The sequence below is a fragment of the Gymnogyps californianus genome, chromosome 18 (assembly GCF_018139145.2).
Source record: "Gymnogyps californianus isolate 813 chromosome 18, ASM1813914v2, whole genome shotgun sequence".
NCBI lineage: Eukaryota > Metazoa > Chordata > Aves > Accipitriformes > Cathartidae > Gymnogyps > Gymnogyps californianus.
The window spans coordinates 7,920,309-7,940,265 of record NC_059488.1 but is presented as its reverse complement, the minus strand read 5'-3'; the positions used below and the strand labels follow the sequence as shown (position 1 = coordinate 7,940,265).

At 36.8% G+C, this 19,957-nt stretch overlaps 1 protein-coding gene across 3 annotated transcripts in view; it reads left to right on the top strand.

Annotated features, from left to right (window-relative positions):
• The window catches only part of AK8 (adenylate kinase 8), a 73,204-nt gene that overhangs the window by 11,946 nt on the left and 41,301 nt on the right, over positions 1–19,957 (top strand). For 2 of the 3 annotated variants that reach the window (XM_050907936.1, XM_050907938.1), the window contains 6 exons: positions 2,038–2,106; positions 10,589–10,670; positions 12,297–12,368; positions 13,210–13,410; positions 16,036–16,167; positions 19,062–19,151. In XM_050907936.1, the coding sequence (XP_050763893.1) occupies positions 2,038–2,106; positions 10,589–10,670; positions 12,297–12,368; positions 13,210–13,410; positions 16,036–16,167; positions 19,062–19,151 (646 nt within the window). Of the gene's footprint in view, positions 1–2,037; positions 2,107–10,588; positions 10,671–12,296; positions 12,374–13,209; positions 13,411–16,035; positions 16,168–19,061; positions 19,152–19,957 lie in introns of all 3 variants that reach the window. The other variant, XM_050907937.1, reaches the window with a different exon arrangement.

The following is a 19,957-nucleotide window of genomic DNA, read 5'->3' as shown; positions in this document are numbered from 1 at the left end:
TTTGATCTCTATCAGATTTAATGACTTCTAGTTGAATAATTAGGCATTCTACAAGCAACCTATTGAAAATGATTTTGTAGGCCACTGCTTAGTAGAAGGAAAACTGACCAGGAAATGAGACTGGAATTGAGCCACAGAGAGCAGAAGGAACTAAACCACTGAAATACCCACATGTGTGTCCTTGATTGTTTTTGTGCAATAAACCCTGCTCAAAAGAGAGGACTAAGAATACCACTGCACTGAAAGAAGTTAGTATAATTTTGGTTTAAATTGGTTTGGCAAGGCTTAGCAGAGTGGACCCCCGGCAGTCGCTAGCCTGTCTTGACATGACACATCAAAGAAGTAAGCAAGACGCTAGCTATTTCTGATAGCAGCGTGATGCACCTTTGGAAGGTGACAGACTCAAAGCCACAGACCCAGGCTCCAGCAGCGAGAGGCTGCAGGAGGCTTTGACACACCAACCTATGGGACCTGCTGACTTCCCAGAAACACAGCAATTTCTTTCCCTTTTTCTCTTTTACCTGCTTGAATGTTGCCTTATGAATGGCTGATATTAGGAAAGGCACTGAGAACTGGGGACAGTAGAGATAAACAAAGCAAGAAAACCCACTGCCTGACTGGGCCACCTTGTCTGTTCCGCAGCCAGATGAGGACTGGTCTGTTTTGTGTATTCTGGAGTGCTTTCTCCACTCTACTTTCAAGTGACTTGTGTGGTAGCATTTCTACCACTCCTGGAGAAATTGTTTCATGATCTAGTGAAGAAGATTGTTATGAAATCTTTCTGCATAGTCAGCCACATTTTCATTATATCTATCTACGTCCTTTAGTATAACATAAGCCTCCAGAATTACTCTTTTTTAGGATTATGCCCTTCAGACTCGTTGGTTAGAAAAAAGAGATGGGAACCCATAATATATGGGACTGCATGGAACAAAGAGTCAAGCTCCCATCGTGAAGTGAAAGATGATTTTTTTGACTTGGGAAGTAGAGAATCTGACTGCAGAATTTTTTCTGAGTATTCATTTTGCCAATAGTGACAAAATGAATGAGGCTGAGACAAGGCATTTAGTCAAATGATTAACAGCTATTCTGACTGGCATGGCCAAAGGTTTAGACTTTATCAAGTTAAACTGGCTAACATAGAGTTTGTTTAACCAAGTTCAGCATAGAATGAAGGCCTAAATTAAGAAGATGATAGTGAAGAAAATTCTTACAAGAAGGAAAGAAGGATATTGTTAATTTCTTGTCAGGAAATCCAATATAATAATGGAAGAAATATTGGGAGGGGGAATGCTAAATCTGTAGAGGAACTTTGTTCTTCTATCAGATAGCAAATACTGTCTTACAAAACATCTCTAAATATGGGCAAAGTAATAGTCACAGGAAGAAACAGCACTTCTGAAAATATTGGCACATGCAGTTTCAATCCCATTTCACAGTCCTGAATAAAATCCAGTTTAAAAATAAACTAACTTTAACATTAAAATTAACTTTAACCATAAAATGTATTTTAAATAAACTTTCTGGATGATGAAAGAGTGAGAGTTACTTGAAACTATGAAACAAACCTCCTGAAAATCAGACTCTTTCTGTTATTTGCTCTGTGTTTGAGATTCTGCTTGTCTCACATGATAACTGTTAAGATCACTAATGCCGAGTCCACTGACATATGAAGCAGTAGTGGGTCAGATACTTGCGGTAAAAAGGACTGCTTGTGGATGTGATGTTCTTGTGGATCCCTTTGCAGGTTTGATGTCCAATGTGTGTGTTAGCGTGCAAAACTCGGCAACGCTTCCGTGTTAGTGTGCAAAAAGCACGGATGTAGGCTTTGTGTTCAGCTTACCTTTAATACTGATTTTTGTGCCCTTATTAACTCTCTGATATAGTATGTTAATGACTTGGGACTTGCACAGATTGATTTATTTATTTATTTTTAAGAAGACATCTCACTTCACCTTTAACCGGAATATGCCTGCATGGTAAAATTCCTTTTGAACTCAATTGTGAATATTCAGCCTTTTTTTGTTCTTTCTTTAGAAAATTCCCAACGCGCTTTGGGCCAATCTGATCCAGGAACGTCTGTCAAATGTGGACTGCATCAAACAAGTAAGAATTGCTCCTCAGAGGGCCGGTGGATAAGCACTTACACAACTCGTGCATAGTAGTTAGCATTCTGAGTCCTGAGCAGAGGAGGGAATGGGGGCAAATCATTGGGGGCTCTGGAGCGGATTGCTTTCTTGAACATCAGCAGAGGGAGTTTGGAGCTTTATTAACAGGATAAAGGGGAGGATGAGAGTATGCATATGCTAATCTTCTAGCACAGAGATGATCAAAGGCTGAACAAGCATAGCTTTGTTGATTGCCTGGGGCAACTGGCAGAGATACAGTGGACAAAACAGATAAACAGAAAATATATAAAAATCAATATGTTGAGTTAAGATTTTAACTCTTATTGAGGAAAGGGGGAAAAAGAGTCTAACATTACTTATTTCAATTTTCTTTATTTCTCATTGTGTCTTTTTTTTCTTCCTGTGTTAGGAAAAACTGCATTTGAATATGTTCTCTTCTAGGTAATAATTATTATGTTCACTGTTAGTTTACACAAATAGGCAACTGAATAGATTTAGCTGTATTCACAGATGTGTGCCTTTTTTTTTTTTCCCTGTGTGCTTAGCCTTAATGTAAGTAGAGACTTTTAACATAGAACCAAAAGAGAATTTAAGTAGATTAATGTTGGTTGAAATTGATGTCTGGACTCAAGGAAAGCAAAATCTCTTTTATGTGTTTCCTTTAAAATCTCAGATGTTGTTATGGTTTATTGAGTCCATAATCAGCCCATTATAAGGGATTATTTGTAAGAGACATACTAATCTAATGGATAAAACCCTGTTTCTAAACAGTGCCAAAACACAGACTGCACATTATTTGATGCATTTCTTGAGAGGAAAAAGTCCAGTCCAAAGTAGGTGTTACGTTCATGAAGGACTGAACAGCTTTTTTCAGATGAATAGTACGTGTTTTCAGGACACTCTGTCACACCCACACCTTTGGGTCAGGGGATAACTAGTACTTCCTGACCTCGTAGAGATATTGCAAGGCTCATAGTTTTATTAAAATCTGTTGCTTCTCAACATCATCATCATCTACCTTGTTGGCTGAATAAAGCAGAGCTGGTAATTAGCATCTCATTGAAGTGTGAAAATTGCTTCCTAAAGCTTCTTAGCATTAGGCACTGGAAGAAACTGGAAATGCTGAAAACCTTATGTCTTGTACTTCCTTCTCTGTCTCCGTGATTTTTGGTGTAGTCTGCAATGATCTGCAGACTGGATCCTTCCATCCACATAAAACGAAATCATCTTGGGGGCTGGGCCATTGCCTGGTAGTTTTTAAGATGGTAATTCTGTAGCACAGAGGTGTCTATAGGAGCAGAGAAACATCAACAAAACTAGCAAGAAGAACTGAAAAAATTTTCTGTCCCTGATAGCAGGTTTCGGCTTTTAGAACTCAGATAATGTGAATGATTGCCAAAGAAGTCTTCACGTGCTTCAGTGCAAAGTCAACTATCTTAGCTTAAGCTACTGATGGAAGTGGCTTTCAATGGACCTGCCTTGTGTAAGCTAGATCAGATGGTCAATTACAGTGTATGAACTGTGGAAAGGATAACTTGATCAGGACGGTAATGAATAGCTGGAGATGTAATCTCTTAAATTGTTCCTGCCTGAGAGGTTTGCTGGAGGACATCTGTCTGTGTCATATTTCTGTTGCGAGCATATAGCTGTAGCAAAATAGGTAGTATGCTGGTCTCTCTAAGCAGTAGCTTAGAACTAGCAACAGCTAAACTTTGACCTATCCCATTATCTAATCCACTGGTTGCACAAGAATTTAATTTGGAATACTACCTGCTGGTGTTTAATGTTACTGAGAAAAGTCATTAAGCTAAAACAAACCTTTCCTTGCCCAGCTAATCTTGTTCTTTTGCCAGGTCATAGAAGAGTGCATGACAGTGCTCTTATTTGCATTGGGAAGTATCTTGCTATAAAAGTCCTTTTCCATCAGTAGAGAAAGCTCTGAAGGAGTAAAAATAAGTTTATGTGAGTGATTTTTGAAGATTTCATTGCATTTTTAGCTAAATGCAGGTTTAACGAGACTTAGTGTAAGAAAACTTTGGGATGCATTATTGGCTCCCATACATATTTGCAAATGACAGTATAGGCCTCCCCCTCCTCCTTCAAAGAAAATGTGAGCAATTGTTTTTATGAAGGGAAATTCATGAAACAGAAACCTAGCTCATCTCTAAATTATTCTAGATTTGTACCAGATATAAATCCCATTGACATTCATGGGGTTGAATTCCTGCAATGTTGGAGTAACATAGTGATGAGGTGAACCCTGTGCTTTTAAACGACACCAATATTTGCTTACACGGGGAATTGCTAAGATGTTAGGGTTTTAAAATGTAATGGCAACTCTCAACTGTGAAGTGTGGATTTTTCTGATGCCCCCTTCTGCCTTCTTTCCACTTATTGTGAACGAATAAAATCTACTTCACCATGCAGATGAGACACAGGTTTTAGGCAAAATGCACACTGCTGTTAGTTCAAGCTCTTGTTTTCTTCTTAAACCTAGCTGTTGTTTCTCTTTGAGTTCCCTTGCTACACTGGTGTGATCGAGGCTTGGGAAGACTTTGGAAGAATTTTCTAGTTCATTATGTATAAGGACACGACCACCTCCCCTTCTTTTCCAAATGGACCATTTTTTGTGTGTTTTAGGATCCTGTGTTTCTTGCTCCATGCTTCATCATCTGGGAGATTGAAACAACGCATTTTGGATCCTTAGAAAGAAAGGAGTAAAGAGATTGGCAGAAAACCTAAGGGTTATCAATTTTTCTCTATAAAATACTGCATACCTTACTCCATAATTGATCTATTAATTTTGAATTTGCAAAGTAGAATTAAACTTTTGCATTACTAGTCACTGTGCTTGAATTATATGGGTCTGTCTGGTTTCTCTTGAAGGTCTTTTTAGCTGAGATATTTTTATTTTATTTTATTTTATTTTGACTCATAATAGTTATTTAGCACTCCAGATCAAATATCTGGTAGTATTTAATGTCTTTGCTTATCTGTACTAAATTCAGACAGGACTTAGGCCTTTCAATTGGCAGGAGAACCTGTTTAAAAACACGCATGTGGTGTACCATCTTGTTCATTTTTGTGGCATTTTGAATTAAAGAGTGTAGCTGAGGAACACTTGAGAAACCAATATTGTCAGCTCTGGATATGCTAGCAAATAAACAGCAAAAAAAGACTATGAATGTCAACATTTTTTTTGTAAGCAGTGCAATGAGATATCATGGATATACAGCAAGTCAGGTGATTGTATGATTTACTACCTTGTCCTTGTGGCAAGACATGGAACATCTCTCTCAAGTGAAACTTCTCCTCTAGTGAGTATGTTTAAAATATCTTTAAACCTGTAGAAATGAAAGTAAGTTAGAAAGATGAAAAACCCAAGAGAGAAACTGCTCATCTGACTGCTAACTGCTAGGCTTTAGGCTGGTTTCAGACCCCAACCACAGATCCCCTCAGCTTAACACTAACAGCTTCTCTGGTTGGGCTTAGTAGTTAGCAGGTAGGATAGGGAAGATGCCAGGGTACCCCTGGTATTTTCAATAGTTTGGGTTAAATATTTTCTCACATGATCTCTCAAAGGTAGTAGTTGCTGGGGCAATCTGTCCTCTAATGCTATCTGGAGGAGAGCTGTTGGATGGCAGTAGTTGCTGTAAACTAGCAAGTAGGTGAATAACTCTTCAGTTTAGGGCTTTTATAACAGTAGCTCTGAAACCTCTCCAACATGCTTATTTTTTCACATAAGTCTCTTTGCCTGATTAAAAGAAGGTATGTTTTCAACAGCTAATTTTTCTCGTGTTTGTTGTGATACTGTTAAAGTGAGTTTTACTAACCATCAGTGTATGGGCGAAATCCATTGCTCTCCAAAGGCTGCATCCACCCTACGCTTTTTTGCCCCATGCTTTCTGTAAGTGTTGGCATGGTTCTAGTTCTCCTTTTAATAGTGAGGGAAGGATCTCTCAGTGACTGTTTTTTTAAGTTTTAGGTCATGTAAACTCTGAGTAAGGTGACAGGGTGGTTAAAATGCCAACAGCTGCATAGTGTCCTGCCTACATTTTATGTTCCTGTTGTTATCACCAGCAACACTGAATCAGTGCTGGATGTCTTACAAAAGCAGGGGGAAAAAAACCTTTATAAAGCATCCCTGACATTCAGCAACAATGGAGTGGATGTTATTGGTCTAGTTAAGGTTTCTGCTATTTTTAGGAAGAACACATAATTGACTTTTCAAAGTTGTGATGGTTATTAAAAATCTTTTAATTAATAGATAGTAGTTCGTGGTCACTAAAACTTCTCTACATTGTATATGTCTTTTCCATTTGAAAGGGGATCTATGCATTTTAATTGCAATGTTTTCCTTGTGTGATTGGAAATAGAATTAATACTGTGGATTTTTTACATCATTGAACGGATTTATGCCATTTCTTTCAAAACATGAGTCAGCATTTTTTTACTGAAAATGTTAATAGATTAGGAGCCGTATGTTGGACCATAGTACCACCAGCTGTTTGTTTTATTTCTCCTTGTGGTGTCATTGGCTTGGCATTAATTGTACAGCTTTCATCCCACTGACAGTAGGAATATGGAATTTTTTGTACCATTGTTTTGACACTCACAGGTTTATAGATGTCACAGGCATTCTCTAAGGAGAACATTTTTATTGATCAACAGCTCTGCTGAGACTCTGTGTTATGTGTTCTTCTAATACAAATGTAGTCAGGACTGCGAGGGATCAGACGGGTAGGTCTTCCAGCATACGCAGAAAACTTATTGCAAGCATTATGTTAGAACCTGGGACTTGTGAAGTTGATATGAAGACTTTTCATCTTACAGAGTTAGTACATGTTGGCTACGGCACCTCTGACTGCTGGTGTTGTGGAGGGAATTTATAGAACTGGAGAAGGCTGGTGAAGAGATTGCTACATAATGACTTTGTGAGAGAGCGAGCTGAGCAACCTTACTGATGTCTTAGGACCATTTTGAAACTAAGCTTAGGCCGGTGATTCACACAAGAACTGGCAGAATTACTTTTGATTGGTATTAAACAGTTCAGAAGGGTAGTGGCTATCCTTGAAAGGGAAGGCATAGAGAGCAATGGCTATTGGTTCTTTTTGGGTTTACCTTGGCAGATAAAGATCATCACGTTGTCTGTGTGAATCTCCATGCAAGGATAGTGATATTACATAGATTTATCTGGGGAGAGAATCTGCCTTTTCACCATCTTTTTTGTTTTCCAAGAAGAATGTGTTGGGGTTTTTTAATAGCTTTGCAGCTTACTCAACCTACAAAAATAATGTGGGGAATAAAAGGTTTCTTTCTAATGGGAAATTTGGTAAAGTTTGAGCTTCTTCCATCATCCATACTGCTAATGTTGATGGACTGCAGGAGTTGGGTTGACAATATTTCTACTGCGCTCCTCAGTCTGCTGTTCTCTGAAAATCTCAGAAATTTTAGATCCATACTGGCAAAGCCATTACTGATATTATTTTTTTGCATTATTGTCTGTCCCCTTTCTTCAGATGGGAGTGAAAGGCATGTAATACTTTTTCAAAAATACTGAATGATGATGTGGAAAAACTCTGTTGTGATGACTTGTTTTCTTAAAGGCAGCAGCATTCATGACCTTTGATCTTTATGCTTGTGGCTGAGGTTTCTTTCAGATGTGCCACGTAATTCAGCATTATTTCTTTGCACTGTCCCTTTTCATTATTCTAAGGCAGTGTCAATTTTGGATTTTGTAATTAAAAAAAAATTGAGGATGTAAAGGTCAAATAACAAGAGAGAACTTGAATACCCAAGTCATTATTATTGGGGTGGAAAGTGTGAAAGTATGTAGGCTTGGTATTATAGCCGAGAGTAGTGCCAGCAAAGGAAAGATTTACATTTGGGAATGACCTTGAGCATTTCCTTTTCTCCAGATTCCTTAAATCCGCAGAGGAAAGTGATGGCTTTGAAAGTACTTCCTTGTTGCTGATTTTCAGCATGGCATGGGTCTCCAAGGAGCACTTCACCTGGCATTAAGGCAACAGCAGAATGCTGTATTTACAGCAGTCTTCATGTGGGAAAGGACTGAAGTTTCCAGCTGAAAGAGAGGGAACAGTGACCACAGAGTAAAGGCACCGTGGAATTACTCACTTTTAGCCTTTGTTCCACCCTTGATGTGATAAGGTGCAATCCATGCATGGATGTAAGGTTACTGCTATCAAGAACAAAAAATACATGGCTTCTTAAAGAAACAAATTTACCATGTGAAGTTACTAATTACACTTTAATGATAGTCAGGAGGGCAAAAAAGACCAGTGTTTGCATAAAGCATGATAGGCATATTTTAAGTCAGGTCTTGCTCTGCTGTGTCTTGCTTCCTCTTGCTTCGTTCCCAAGCCACACTCCCTTTTTACTCTTTTTTTTTATTTTTTTTTATCTGTGACATCTGCTTGGAGCTTGTCCCTCCTGTGATACCATACTACTTGCAGCTGTTCAGACCTCCAGCTCTGAGCTGTGCATGGGGTGCCCTGAGCATACGGCCTTTTTGATGTGTGATAAAACAGAACCAAGCCACTGGGGGTATGGAGAGGGAATGCAGCAGAATATCAATAAACCTGTTCTGAACAAAGCTGCAGCTCTGTGGTGGAATAGACATTTCACTGAAGTGTCAAGTAGATGGATAATGTATTCTAATTAGGGACTGACTGATACCCTGGAACTCAGAGACCTTTGGAAATAAGATCCAAATGCTAACTATTTTTGTAGTGTGTGTTTATTTTGCATTTGTTTAATGCCTTAAAATGTATTTGTTGCAGGAAGCTATTTATTGAGCTATGTTTTCTTACATTGCAAAAACTTTTAGCTATAAAATTGCTTATTGCCTATTTTAAGGACCTTTGAAATTTGTATATAAACCTCTTGAAGTTTGCTATACATTGTTAAAATACAATATTGTGTTTACTGCCTGTTGCTCAGTATGTGATTTTGAGCAATAAACTGTAGTGACATCAGAAGCAATGGTTTTGTGGGGTGGCTTTTTTTCATTTGTTTTGTTTTAGTTTCCAAAAGCGTTGCACTTGGAGTGGAGAAAATGGGCCAGATTTGTAGTCTGTGTAAATTGGCATAGATTTATTGGCTTCAGACCTCTGATGCCATTTCTCCCCAGAAGAGGATCTGGGCCTATATATATATATATATATATATATGTTGTACAGGCACAATATATTCAGAACTAGTGCTGAAGTTCCTAGCATACTGCTAAAAATATTGTGTGGCCTTGCCTCCTGCAAGTCCCAAGGGATAAATGGATTTCTCAGCACCTGTGTGACCTTAGACAGCAGTTCATTCTAATTCGATAGAGCAAACACTAGGAGTGGCAAAAACGGCTTGCGGTTACTTGAGTCTCTTATTTTCTACAGATATCAGCAAGATGACATGTTCCTGAAACCAGGCTAATTAAAGAATTTTAAATAGTCTACTCTATTGTCTTGTATAATTGGACTGTCCCAATTTCCTCCTACAGAAGTCATGGCGACATGTTTCCCTGAAATACTTCTGAAACCTTTGGACCCCATACTGACAGAGCTTCAAATTTATGTGGGAGATGATAATGATTGCTAGCTAATGCAATATTAAAATATCTTCTTTATTTCAGTACAAAGATGGTTTCCAGATTTGTCGTAGTATCACGAAGTTATTTTGAGGTATAGGATATAGTGACAAGGACGTGTGGTTAAGCAACTAACAGATAAATTAGAGTATGTTCAGAAGATTCAGACTTGAGACTGGGAAGTGGATTAGATTTCAAATACTGCATCAGACAGCAACTGAGTGAGGCTGCAGCTCTCCTACAGTATTTCACAGATCTGTAAATGTTTTTTTAAAGATGCTCAATCCAACACTTAGCTGGCTATAACAAGGACTTAAGGGAGCAAAAGGCTCTTTTTTCTTTTTTCTTTCTTTTGCTCTGTTGCTTCATTAGCTTTGGGAATGCTGGTTCCATTACTGTGAGTTTTCCTGTATAATTTAAGAAAATAATGAAAGCGTGCATATTTTCCTCAGTGTTCTTGGCATTAAATCTGTCTTTAGATTTGTTTAGCCTCTTTTTTATACACAGTGTGGGCTGGTATCCTTTTGAATATTTCAAAACTGTAGAAATTGTTTTGGGTTGTTTTTATTCAAGATAGAAGTTTCTTTTTTTTTTTTTTTTTTAAGATTGAAACATGAAAAAAAAATTCATTGCTACAATACCTAAGTTCCCATTGCTCTGTGGCAGTGGTGTTAGTGCATACCATTTCACAAAAATATCAGTGCTCCATGTTTGCTTTCTTCTCTCACAAGCATCCATAACAAATACTGTGCTGTTGTGGGATCAGAATGAGGTAATTTTTGTGCAAATAGCATTGATATTTAGTGCTAATTTTTCGTTTTTTCTCTTCCAGGATCAATAACTGCTTCATGTTTTTGTTCAATAGGGATGGATTTTGGAAGGCTTCCCTGAAAATCAGGAACAGGCATGGATGCTGCAATCATCTGGCATCATTCCTAGGCATGTTGGTAAGCAGTACAAGGTTTATGTGTGATTGCATCCAGTAGGAAAGACTATAGGCTTTTCTCCCCCAAAATCCTCAATAAATTAAATACCAATACTGAAGACACCGGAGTCACCAGACAGCAGATATTTCAGTATGGTTCAGATTCACTCAAAAACTTGAGGTAACCTGTGGGACTTTAAACCCTTGTCTTTCACACATGAACCCTTTTCTTCTTACACGTTAGAGTTCTGTAAATTCAGGACCACTCCAGCAAGTGTCTCTGAGCAGCTATATGTAGCTTTGCTTCTGTTCTAGGAGTGGGTCCAAGTTTTCTCTGACTTCCATCTCTAGAAATCAGCCTTTATTCTCAGACCAAAACAATTCCTCATGTACTAAATACAAATTCATCCTTCTGTTGAATTAGAGAATGCAAGTTTGGCAAACTTTACTCCACTAAGTGAAGTGGAAACATCATGATTTTAAGCTTGACCTTTCAGAGCATGGGTAGAATCTGACTTGATTTGAGAGGAACATTTGTTTACTGGCAAAGTGCTGGTAGACAAGACCCTGACAGCTGCCCTTGCCATCTAGAAGCAGCCAGTTGTCCCAAATTAATATAGTTAGAGGACCTACTTAGAATGTAAGGAATTGTTACGATTGTGTGGAATACAGTGTAAAATGATAAATGTAGAGCTTGCCAGTGGATAGTGAACAGAATGTTAGCGAACTTGATGAATTGTCACTTTGGATTTGATTTGGATGAGATTCTACTGTTAATGAAGAATTCAGAATCACTGCAATAGAGTTAGGCAAAAATGTTTAATGTCTAGTACTTGCATGTATTTTTAATATAGCTAATAACATCTGAAGTTGAGTTTTGCTCACAATTATATCTGTGCAACCAAGACCTGAACGAGAATCTTAAAGCTCAGTCTGTCTAGTTAATCAAAAAGAAGATTGAGAGGAGATGAGATTTACGGTGTATGAGTACCTTAATAGGGAGAAAAGCGTCTGAAAGAGCTATTTGATACAGAGAAGAAAGTCATAAGAAGAGCTTGTTAGAAACCTGTAATCAAATGCACTGAAAATAGTAATTAAATTACAGTGTTTAACTGTGAGGATGATTAGCCAAAAGCAACCTAGGGAACTGACAGAGTCTCCATCTTTTGATGCTTTCTAATCAAGTTTGAACACTTTTCTGTGAGGTTATCAAAAAATAAGTTTCACTGGTCTCACTACCAAAGTACTTGGGTGAAAAGTAATTTTGTGGTATAGAAGAGAATCAGTCTCGAGCGATCTGTAGGTAGTTCCATCCTAGGCTCCAGATACAATGCAAGTGAGGGAGAACCTTGTTAATTGGTATGGATGACGGGGACAGCTAGCACTCATGGGTGCTGGACTGGATTAATGTATATTTTATCCCACTGTACTGTTTAGGAGCTGGAGCAAAATTCTGATTAGAAGTGGAGTATTTGCAGGTAGAATACTGGGAAAGGAGAATGAGGCAAATGTGCTTGAAATACATTCATCCATCTTTAATACTAGGATCCATCTAAACAGTTATATGAAATAAAGCAAGTAACTAACAAGAGCTACCCTTTTTTCTTTTTTCTTCTTTTTCTTTTTTTTTTTTTTTTTTTGTGCCTAGTTGTGCTTTATGCTCCAGACACTGTGCTGATTGAGAGGAACAGTGGGAAAAGGCTTGATCCCTTCACAGAAGGTGCAGTATGTGTTTGTTCCTGATCTCCACTAGAAACTGGAGTGTTGCTTGGTCTCAGAAACATTGTAATATCAGTGGGATTAAAATTTAAATGGTATCCCTTCAAGAACTGGTAGGAATTTATAATTATAAATATAAACGGATTGGAAAAAGTATTTGTTGACATTGCATGATTTTCTGTGCCGATAAGATATGGGAAAACGTAAAGTTCAGTATTGAGCCTGCAAACAGTAGACTATGGCAGTACAGAATATTTGAAGGTTAGACCTGTCCATATGAGCTTACATTTTGCTATGCATCTTTGTTAGAACCTGTTTTTTTTCTGAGGTGCAGGTATGCTTTTAGGTATCTTCCATTAAATGACTGTCAAATAGACTTAGCTCTGTATTGTCTGTTGACTATCATTATCAATCATCCATCACGAAACAAAGTCCTGACATTGCTCAATAAAAAAATCACATTGGATGTTTTCGGAGTCAATTAGGAGGGAGGTTCTTAACTAAAGAAATTACTTTTATTTGCTATAAAGGAGATTTGCTTATCCAAGGTCTTGCTTAAGGTTCAGTCTAAGAATTTGGGGAGCTATCCCCAGTTCCTGGTTCTTACTCATCATGCCGTCTTGGCCACATGGGTGGACATTTACCTTGGCCGCTTCCTGTCTGTGCATCTGCAGAGTAATAGCCAGGTGTCAGTACAAGTAGCGAGGGAAGTGCACAGGTTATTGCTCGTGCCACAATATAAAGCTTAAACAAAGACCTTGATTTTGTTTAGGAAACCTTTTGGACCTGAGCAAGACCTGTTAAATCATCCCCTTAGTTCCTAATCAGTGTCTAACTTCCAGAGGTGTACCATACAACCTTTGACTGGCCAAGTGATCCGCTGGTACAGCAACGTTTGGTGAAACCAGAGGATCTATCTGAACAGGAGATGTCAAAGAAACTGCTGGAACATCACAGAAACTTCCCTGGGGTTTTCCAGATCTACCAAAAAGTTTTGAAATCAATCAATGCAGACCAGCCTTCCATGGATGTCCTCTCACAGGGTAAATATATACCTTTATGGCAAATCTGATAGTTGATAAACTCTTACTTGAAAGGTAGTTCCTAGCCATTAGAGACAGTTTGTAGGATTAGGATTAGTCAACACAGATGGCTCCCAGCTGAGTTGTGTTCTCTCTAGTACAGCGTTTGGGCTGTTCCTGGTAATTATTTTACAGGACTAGAGTAAGCGCAGATAACTGGAAAGTCTTAGTTCCACAGTCCTGCCAAGGAACAGCTGACTCAGTAGAGCAAATGTCATGGTTATTTCTGCAAGAGTCTCTTCTAAAAGGCTGCACTGTGGCTCGGTTGTTAATCTCCCAAAGGGCTAGTACCTTCCACAAGTCTGATAACAAGAAGTGGGAGTAGTTCAAAGCCAGTAACATTTCATTATTTAAAAGATGTTTGTGCTGGTAGCTTTTCTGTTCAACAATTCTTGTTTGCCTTTGCTTGACTGTAATGCAATCTGACTTTTAATGTTGATTCTTCAAGAAGAGAAGAAGGAAACTGCCAGAAAGACCAATTGATAATGTACTTTGTAGCTGTCAGTCTGTAGATGATCTGTTATATCCCAGTAATTTTGCATCTCAAAAAGGTCTTTTTTTAATAACAAGAGCTGCACTTTTAAGATAAACAAGTAGGAAGTTTATATTCTGAATTTACACATTAATTATCTCTAAATTACTTAATTAAATTTAAAAGTTCATATCATCATTCATAAAGAATTCATGCATTGAATTGTAAATAAAAATGTGAGTGCCTGAATATTAATTATTATTAATTAATAATGTAGTGAGATAAATTGAAAACTGGAATGCAAAAATCCTCTCTAGATCTTTTTTCTGCAGTGCATCAAGCAGCCAGACTTTTTTTTTAAAGAATAATTAGATGTGGAGACTGTCTAGGGGATCATTACTCCTAATTAACTTGGTTATTTACTGCAAATTAAGCATCATTTGTAAGCAGGGTGCTTTGCCTGTAATGTTTGTGCTTTTTCAATACACTGGGTTATGGAAAATGTTCAGAGTAACTAGAGCACTCCTTGGGTAGCTGATACTTGGTTTTTAGGAAGTTATGCAGCAAACACTGTTTTCTGTTATGATTTTCCAGGTTTTTTGTTAAGTATTTTTATTGCTACAGATAGAGTTAAAAAAGAAAGAGGAGATCTCTCATCAGTATTAATATTATTATGGATTGTTTCATACAATTATGAAATTTTGTGAACTCTTAAACTTTAGTGCAATTACTGCTAACACATGCTAGGATATGTGACATCAAATTCAGTTGTACAGTGCAGTACCCCAGTAAAGCTTGTGGCACTGGAGAAAGAGATGTATACGATCCCATGAGGTTGCGGTTTGAGTTAGTTTCTCAATACTTTAGGTCCACTATCGAGAAATAGCAGGGCTGGAGTTTGCTGGAGGTGCTTCTTTATTACGAAAAGATTTTATAATGATACCAAAGTGTCTAGCAGAGGGCCCTCAGAAAAATTGTTAGTATACAGCAATGTGTTAGCAATGGTTGTTAAAATACTGGTCCTTATGATGTTCTCCATCTGTGTTTTTTTTTAATACGGGCTTATGATTCGTATAAACATTAATGTCTAAGCCTGTCCTATTTGTTAGACTAAAATACCATTTTATTGCAAGGACTTTTTAGTCTAGAGAGTCTTTTATTTGAATTGAAGATGTCTGGGCTAACACTTATATTGTATCTTTTGCAATTACAGAGGAAATCAAAGCCTGTGTAGGTGTGCCCATGCTGCTTTAATCATGGGTAACTGTGGCAGTCAGGGTACGGTGGCATGAAGTTTAGCCTTGGCATTTGAATCTATGATCCCTGGAAAGCTTGCACAGCTTGTGCAGAAGCTGCTCTCTTCACTAGTATTGTTAGCCATAAAAGGAGCACGGGGAGTAAGAGCGTTTGGCTGTGTCCAAATACGATCCTAATTTGTCCTCACTGCCAAGCCACATCTTCTTTTAGCTTCTTGGTGATCTATCAGGTTGTCTTTTGAGTTTGTAACAAAGTTCAGATCTCTATAATACAGCAATGATGATGTTTCTTCACATGTCCTGTAGTCTTTCCAAAGCTCTTGTAATCTGTGGATTGACCTGAATGTAGTATTTCCTACGCGATACAAAATGTAGAAGAATGATGTCCAGCGAACAGAGTGGAATCGGACAGAGAAGCTCAACTATCCTTTACATGTTATGCAAAAATGATGGACAAAAGAATAAAATCATACTCTGTTATGTGTTGTCAATGCCATACTGTGTCGTGACATCCTATGCTACAAGTCTATAATATTGTAATTAGGAGTCTGTTACTGGATAAATGTCATATTAATTTAACATCCTGAGTTTTTACACTTAAATATTTGTTCATAAACTGCAGAAAGTATTAAATGTAATTATATTCCTCTATAATTTGCATGGTAAAATTGTACCTCTCAAGCAAAAATTACTTCTGCTAAAAACAACATGGTAAAAGAGCAATTAATAATTGAATCTACTCTTTAAAATGGCTTGACATTTGAGAGAAGTTCATCAATGTTTATATATATATTTTTTTTTTTTTTTTAAAAGAAATAGGATATAAACTGTATTTCTTGCCTTTCTCTCATGTTCTAGTTCTTACCTACGTCCAAACACGGCACCGATCAGCCGCCCCCTTTACACCACGGATTCTCTTTTGTGGACCCCCAGGCAGTGGGAAGAGCCTGCAGGCAGCACTAATAGCTCAGAAATACGGTGTTGTCAACAGTAAGTTCTCAGTAAATATGCACTTTGCTCAATTCCGCCTTTCTCTGTTTTTGATCATTTATCTTTTACTGTCTATCTTACTTGCTCATAAAATTTCTCTGTTTGTCCAATGCTATGGCTGTCAAATTTTTGAGGCAAGTGAAAAGTATTTCAATGGAGAAATATAAACCAATAGAGCATATATTCTGTGACAAACCCGCTCTAACATTTTTTTAGTCATCATTTTTTATACCCTTTACATCAGTATTTTTCCATGTGTTAGATTCCTGTAGTGCTCTGAATTCTTCTGTGGATCAGTGGATCATGAGTAATGTCTTTGCAGTTTCAGCTGTCTGACCAAAATTGGGGCACTTTTAAAATAGAATTTACTCTGAACTTTAATGAAGGCTCAGGTTCTGTGCTTCTGTTTTCTATTAGAAAACAAAGCAATTATTTAAAAGTGCGTTCTCTTTATTTTGTAAAGGAGGCCCAGAAAATTCTGTATGAGGCTTGTTCATGGTTAGCATGCTAATGTTAAAAAGTCCTATAATATGAATACACAGCTTGGTGATAGGATCAATGCAATATGTGTCCATGTTCTATATGTCTTCTAATAGTGGAGTAGCCATAAATTATTTTAAACAAATGTCTGATATCTGTAAAATTTGCTCATTAGTTATATCCTCTTTGTTAAGTAAAATGCAAGTTTGTTTCATTAGTATTCTTTCAACGTATACCAAATGAAAAAATCAGAATTAAGTAGGTAGTGATTTATTATCTTTGGGAGATTCTTTAATTAGTGGAACTCACTCAGTTGTCCATAGCGATGTGCCAGTTTGCTAGCGTCTTCCCTGAACTCCTGGTGAAGTCAAAAGATTTCATGGAACCTGGATTTGGCTTTACATGTGAGTAATAACTTCAAGATCTGAGCAGTATTGTTTTCAGTTACAGGTTTAGTAGATCTGCTCAGAAAAGAAATAAATTTTTTCAAGTTCAAACTTGAACCTTCAGAAAAAGCCATATGCTTTCCATATAAATGTTCCAAGTAATGGCTAGATCGTAGGTTTGTGCAGTTCCATTAAAGGCACAGAAACAGCTATGAAACTGTCTACCTATCAGTTTGGGGTTCTAGGTTTAGTATTTTTGTATTTTAAATCTTTATTATTATTTTAGTGTTTAAAAAAAATACATGACTATGACTAAAATGATATCCAGTGAACTTGAAAAAGGTAAATTTAGATTATTTAAAAATCTATATTACAATACTGATAAGTACAAATAAAATTAACAGAAAATTTATGCTATCAGTTATTTTAATATTGCTGTGTTTTATAATTTCATACTAAAAATAAATATTTGTAGATTTATTCAAAGCTGTATTTTTAATAATTGTGTAATTGGCTTAATGAAAAATAAAACATGTTTGAATGTGTTAAAAGAAAATTAACTTGTTCTCGTGTTTCTGAATATTATTTTTTTTACTTTATTTCTAAAACTGCAAGTTTGATAGTGTTTTCATCTAGGTCAAAATTTGCATTTTTTTTTTTTTACAGTAACTACTATATGAGAGAGTTGCCGCACTTTTTACCAAATACCATTACCACTGCTTTACCCATATGTTGAATTTTATTTTAAGTATACTGTAAACCAAATATTAGAAGAATTAAGTATTTAAAACAGAGTTGGAAGACCATCATTTTTCAGAATAGTATTCAGCACATACTTAATTTCCAATTAGGCCATTGGGATTGAAGCACAGGCTTAAAAATTTAATCCTATTTTTAAATAGTCTCATGAATTGGATTGAATTTAGGTGTAAACATATTAGTTGTCTTAAGCTGGGGTCTATGCACTGAGTTTCTGTTATGTTTTTACACCATTTATTGTGGATATGAATTTGCTTCTGCAGGACAACTAGTGACTGTTAAAGTTTGTGTTCATCCCTCGTCACTTAAACATTAAACTTCATCAGCTTTGTCCAAGAAATGTTCCTGTGGCGTATTCTTAATCTTGTTTGCCAAACAGTGTGATTAACAGCAATAAAGCAGATGAAAGGGCTTCCTTCTTTTGCCATTAAAGTCAGTTCAGCTGTAGATGTTGGTGCTATTGATTCAGAAAAAGTGGAATCAACTTACGATTATTAATTGAAAGGTCATGCAATAATGTACAGAGTGACTGTTATCTAATATTTGTCAAAACTGAGTTGAAACTAGGACTTGTGATGTTGTGTAACCTCTCCATGCCTTAGTTCCCCCTCTGTAAAATAAGGGTCAGGACTGTTGTATCTAACTCGCGTGGGGCAGTAAGACTCAATAAATTTGGTCAGAAAGTGCTATCCAAGCCCAAAGTAGCAGTATTTCATGTACAACTGTCCTGACTAAAACGTTAAATCTGCATCTTCTGGTGTTCTGTGTATTTGAAGTCAATGATAATATTGCATTAGCACAGTTTTTTAAATATAATTCTTACATGATCATTAAATGATCCAGAGAGTCTCTTCCTTGAACTGCGTATTATCCTGCACCTCCAACAGTGCGGTTCAGATGCTGTTCAGCAGGTGTAACTTTATTCAGTAATTAGAAGTTTATAAAAAGTGAAAACCACTAGCAATCCCTTGAGTTACTATTTCAGAAACATATTTGATTAATATCTTTCTCTCTATCTCTGTTTTTAATATGTTCTTTGCCAAATGTATTCTTTTTTATTCAGTATTCTCCCCTGCTCACTCTCTTTGCTTTTTGCTCTGCTTGGCCAAAAAAAAAATATATCCTAACAACAAACCCAAAAAACCTGCAACTTTTATTTTATTCAGTGACCTTATTCCAGTATGCAGCTTCTGGGGTTTTTTTTCTTTTCTTTGTTGCTTCCTTTTTAAAATTTAACCTTGTGTCTTTTTTGTTCTTCCTTCCTGTTAGTTTGCTGTGGGCAACTGCTAAAGGAAGCTGTTGCAGACAAGACAAAACTTGGAGAACTCATTAAGCCTTATATTGACAATGGATACCCAGGTAGGGCACGTTGTTGCCTCATTACACTGTAGTTACAAATTTGTGGTGAAAAATAAATTGTAAGTGAGTTTTTCTTGGTCAGATTCTAATCTGAGTTATATCAGAGTAATCTGGAAGTTGATTAATTCCATTCATTACATGTGATTTGTAGCACTGCGTAACTGAAGCTGGATTTCTAAGCTCTTAGATATCTTCAAAGCAAATAGTTAATTGCTCCAGTGAAATTCAGATTTCTTGTACGCATTCCAAAATTTGAATTCCATGTTTTTATCTCTAAATCAAAATCAGAATTCTGATATAGATGTATAATTTTAAAATGTTTAAACTATTATTTAAAGCATAGTATTGTGTTTCATTTTTATTTCAAGTGGGCTATAATAAAGACTCTGCTTTTATACATGGATTTTGACTTTTAGAATGCTACTGTAGATTCCTCTACTTTCACGCAAATATTTTAAACTTAAAAATAAAGTTTCTTTGCACTTCATTTCTGTCACCATTTTTGGTTGTAGGAGGGGACTACCACAAAGAATATCTAAGCATACTTTGCTTTTGGTAGGCTCTGCAGTGATTTCAGATAAATCATAAATACTGTAAGCTCCTTAGGGCAGCAGCTTAAACTTATATGTTTGTTAGTTGTCTTGCACAAGGATAGCTCTCTGTATGTGGTGGGTATTAAAAATCCGAAAAAGATCAGTGGTTCTAAAGGATAAGTTGTATTTCAGTAGGGTGGAAGAATGTTTATTTTGCCAAATTACAATGGCCTGGAAGAGGAACTTTCAGTTCTGTTTCTGGCAACAGGCCAA